General features: G+C 47.4%; 1 protein-coding gene across 1 annotated transcript in view; it reads right to left on the reverse strand.

Annotated features, from left to right (window-relative positions):
- GOLIM4 (golgi integral membrane protein 4) overlaps positions 1–4,313 on the reverse strand; it is a 55,109-nt gene extending 50,796 nt beyond the window's left edge. The window contains exon 1 of the mRNA XM_025198032.1: positions 4,092–4,313. Within this exon, the coding sequence (XP_025053817.1) occupies positions 4,092–4,278 (187 nt within the window). The 5' untranslated portion in view covers positions 4,279–4,313. The remainder of the gene's footprint in view (positions 1–4,091) is intronic.
- Positions 4,314–4,319: the final 6 nt, after the last annotated feature.

Consider the following 4,319-nt stretch of genomic DNA (forward strand, 5'->3'; position numbering starts at 1 on the left):
GGAAAGAGTGGAAATTCTTCTGTTTTAATTGCATGAAAACCCAGTGAAGAGACGATGCCACAAACATCACATTAGGGGCTATACTGTAGATAAACGTATTTTTTGCCTCAGTGCAAGGAATTGAACTAGATCAGTTGAGGTCCTTACATTTCTATTAATTCAGCTCTAGTGTAGGCAAATGCTGTTTCACTCCAGGGAAGTTTACTCATGTGAATTGGGGTTGAAGAGACCTTAAAAAAAGATTTAAAAGGCTCAGACTTCCAAAAACTGCAACCTGTTGGCCAAAGAGAGGAAATGCTGCTTCTTTATGAGCTCAATCAGGAGAGAAGGAAGAGACATGCTGCTCTGAATTTTCTAGAGTTTTGGAGCATGGCTCCCACTGGTGCATGCACCCTAGGAGGGCATGCGCCCCTGGATCTGCACATGGGGCGAGCGCAGTTTGCCACTGTGGGCTGGGGCCAGGGCAGCACCGGATTCTTTCCAGCAGGGACAGGCTGCACTCAGGGTGGGCAGCGGCACCGCTGGGAGGGGTACTACAGTGAATTTTGGGGTGGCTGCAGCCCTCTCCCTGTAGCCCCCCTCCCCGCGCTGCCACTGCCGCCCTGAGCACAGACCCAGCTAAAAGGCTCAGACTTCCAAAAACTGCAACCTGTTGGCCAAAGAGAGGAAATGCTGCTTCTTTATGAGCTCAATCAGGAGAGAAGGAAGAGACATGCTGCTCTGAATTTTCTAGAGTTTTGGAGCATGGCTCCCACTGGTGCATGCACCCTAGGAGGGCATGCGCCCCTGGATCTGCACATGGGGCGAGCGCAGTTTGCCACTGTGGGCTGGGGCCAGGGCAGCACCGGATTCTTTCCAGCAGGGACAGGCTGCACTCAGGGTGGGCAGCGGCACCGCTGGGAGGGGTACTACAGTGAATTTTGGGGTGGCTGCAGCCCTCTCCCTGTAGCCCCCCTCCCAGCGCTGCCACTGCAGCCCTGAGCACAGCCCCAGCCCAGGCCCCTGCCAGGAAGAACTCAGTGCCACCCCGGCCCCACCCTGCAGCAGCAACGTGCCTTCAGCCCGCAAATAGATCTGGGGGCACATGCCGCCCCATGCCCTCCTGGGGTGTGCATAGCAACAGAAGCCACCACCCCTCCCCTGCACACCCCCTGGACGAGCTGCTCACGGCTCCATCCCACACTCTGTCTTGGCTGTGCAGTGCCTGCCCCAGCCCCACTCCTTCCTTCACCGTGGGGGCTTCAAAATGCACCCCCCCAACCCTTTCCCTCCCCCATCGCCTCTTCCCCCACACAGGCTTACCAGCTGGACGCTGTTCTCTGCGCTGCATATCAGCAATCAAATCATTATTGGCCAATATGGCTTGTTAAAAGTCAGCCATTGTTATCAGCCCAAAAAATCTCTATTAGTGCACCCCTAAGTATTACCCTCTCTAGTTCCCATTTAATGTATTTGCGTACATTGCCCTAGCATGTTCCCATTTCCAAAATTACTGTTCTGCAAGTATCCATATTACAAGAGAACAACTGATTATATAAAATGAGACACGCACATAGTATGACCAACTAATTATAGATTTTTGTTAGAACAGCAACAAGAATAGACTCCCCAGTTCACACAAGATTAAAGTAGTGAATTAAATGTTCAAAGCCAAAAATGTCTCCATAAATAGTCTGACTTTCTCTACACTGAGGTTTGCCTATGGCTACACAATCTGTTTCTTATTTTATTTCTAGATTTAAGCCATTAGTAGTCAAACAAAAATAATCTGGGTTCTTTACACTCAAAAGATATCCAAATCAAACGAAGCCCTGTAAAGTAAACATTTTAGAGTTTTGAGAGGGACACGGCCAATTTAAAACCCAGGTCACTTAAAAATAAGAGTTCAAAGTACAGTCAGATATTGCACCTGCCCGTATGTTCTCAGTCAATGCTTTTGTTTGTGTTGTTTTAGAAGCGTGTATCTCTTTACAAAAGTTGTTAACTTTCCCTGCTGCTATGCAACACCCCCCCACCGGGAAGCTGAAGTTGTACAAAAGGTCTATTTGATCCACCTTGTATAGTCATCTATTTCTGTGCTAATTTGTTATAAAATACTGCATGTAAAATAAAAATATCAAATGCTAAATCAGAATTCTCCCCGCACTTACGCCAAGGATAATGCTTTACCTTTAGTAAAGGTACTTTGCATTAGTGGAAATGACTATACAAGGTGCAAGGATGTTCAAATTCAGCATCAATGTGCCGTTAGGTGCGCACAGGATGGAAAATGCATGGGAGATGTATTTAGCCAGGGAGGAGGCTAGAAAGAAATACTATTTGAGGCTCTGAGCCTACCTCCCAGAAATTTCAGAAAGAAAAAGAAAAATCTATTCAAGAATGTCTTTTTTTTGTAAAACTGGTGTCTCTTGATTTCTCTAGATGAAGGGATGTATATTTATCTTTAGTAAAAAGGTTTACCTGTAGGGTATCTTTTGATAGAAAAATCTTTTACATATGCTTGATATGCCCAAGAGGCTCACTCTCTCCTTTTTAAGCATATATTATTAAAATAAGTTAACCTTGGGGGAAACATTATTAGTTGTTCAGCGATTAATTTAAAATGGTAAGAGGAAAATTATATATAATGTAGCATGAGACATGTTTTTTCTGGTGTTTCTATTGATTGTTTCTCTCCTGTTTTTTAATGCATTTATTTTCATGGGAAAATAGTCACTAACCCATAAAGTTTACAAAGTGAATAGTTTAATTATAACATAGCCTCAGTGTGCAGAGCCATTTTATCTCCACTTCTCTATCTTGGTAAAGTTTCAATCTGTAGGATGAATGCCACCGATAAAGTTACTCTGCTGTCCCCTAGGTCAGTGAAAGTAACAGAAAGTTGTTGAAGTTTAACTTGATCAAGGAACAAGATGCTCTGGTTTTCTCCATTTCCTCTTCAAATTCTCTTGGCAAATATGCAGACCAGCTACAGCAGCCCTTCATCCATCAACCACATCTCTTCCCCTCATGCCTCCTCGGTCACTACAGTGATGCCACCGCCAAGGTGTTCCATAGCATTGTTCTATCAGAACTGGAGATGCTGAAACTAAGTAACCATGGACTTGGAATTTGTTATTGCACAGATTTAGTAGGCGCCAATAAGAGTTTAAAAACCTTTAACCCAATCCTGCTGTCCATGTGTAAAGGTTGCAAGATCAAATCAACAGTATTCATCCTACTGCTGTTTGTACAGTTGGTGCAATGTGTAACGCTGGTGCAGCGTGTAAAGTTCCAGGACGGTTAAACGCATCACATGCTCAATATTCAATTGTGGCCACCTCAAACACTTTGAACAGAAACTATACATACTAAGGCCAAAGCTTTCAAAAGCAGTCACTGATTTGTGTGTGCCTGACTTCAAGCAGCTGGGACTTAAAAAGGAACTTAAAAAGTTTTGCACTTTACACAGCACTGATGGTCCATATACAATTTGACATCTTTGCATGCAGAAGTCCTTGGGAACTGAGAGCGATCAGTTTCCTAGGCAAAATAATCTCCATTTCGAGCATCCTAAAATTGGAAGTGTCTGGAGATGAGCAGCCACTTCTAGGCAACTGCTTTGAGCCAAAATAGTCAAAGCCAGTAACAGAGCCTGTTCTTCTCTGTTCTTAAACTAGCTCAGGAAAGAGGACTTGAACCGTTCCTCACCTGGTGTAGCAACAGACCCTTAACTTTCAAGCTGGTCCCATCCCTTCCCACAATGGGGTGTCACAGGCAAAACGCAAAGCAGTGGCAAAAGCCAAAATGCAGCCACTGGCTTTTGCGGGGCCAGGAGAGTAAGAAAAAGGGGGATGCAGCGAGTTTGCCTTTTCCGCCGGCAGCTGCAAGGTGCCCTGTGATCCTTCAGCAATAAGAGGGCCCTGTGGAGGGGAGGGGAGGGGAGGGGATCCTGGCCACATTCAAGTCAGTGGACTTCGAGGGGAGCATCTCCCCTGCACGTGGCGGCAGGCCCGGGGGAAGGGCGGGCAGGGAGCGGTGCGGCAGCTGCGGGGCAGATGTGCGCGGGGGTGGGGAGAGACTCGTGGCTGGGGGGCAGGGAGCCGCGTTACCTTGCAGCTGGGCTGAGAGCGACTCCTGGTGCTGCTGGTACTTGAGCGCCATCGCCTCGGCTCGGCGCAGCTGGCTCTGCAGCTCGTAGTACAGCATCGCCCCGTAGATGAAGCCGAACACCACGCTCAGCAGCAGCAGGCTCTGGAAAACCCGCTTCTGCTTTCGCGAGCACATCCCGTTGCCCATAGTCCCTCCGCGGGGCCCGCAGCCCGGCCCGGCTCAGCGGC

This window comes from Alligator sinensis, unplaced genomic scaffold (genome assembly GCF_000455745.1).
Source record: "Alligator sinensis unplaced genomic scaffold, ASM45574v1 scaffold787_1, whole genome shotgun sequence".
Classification (NCBI taxonomy): Eukaryota; Metazoa; Chordata; order Crocodylia; family Alligatoridae; genus Alligator; species Alligator sinensis.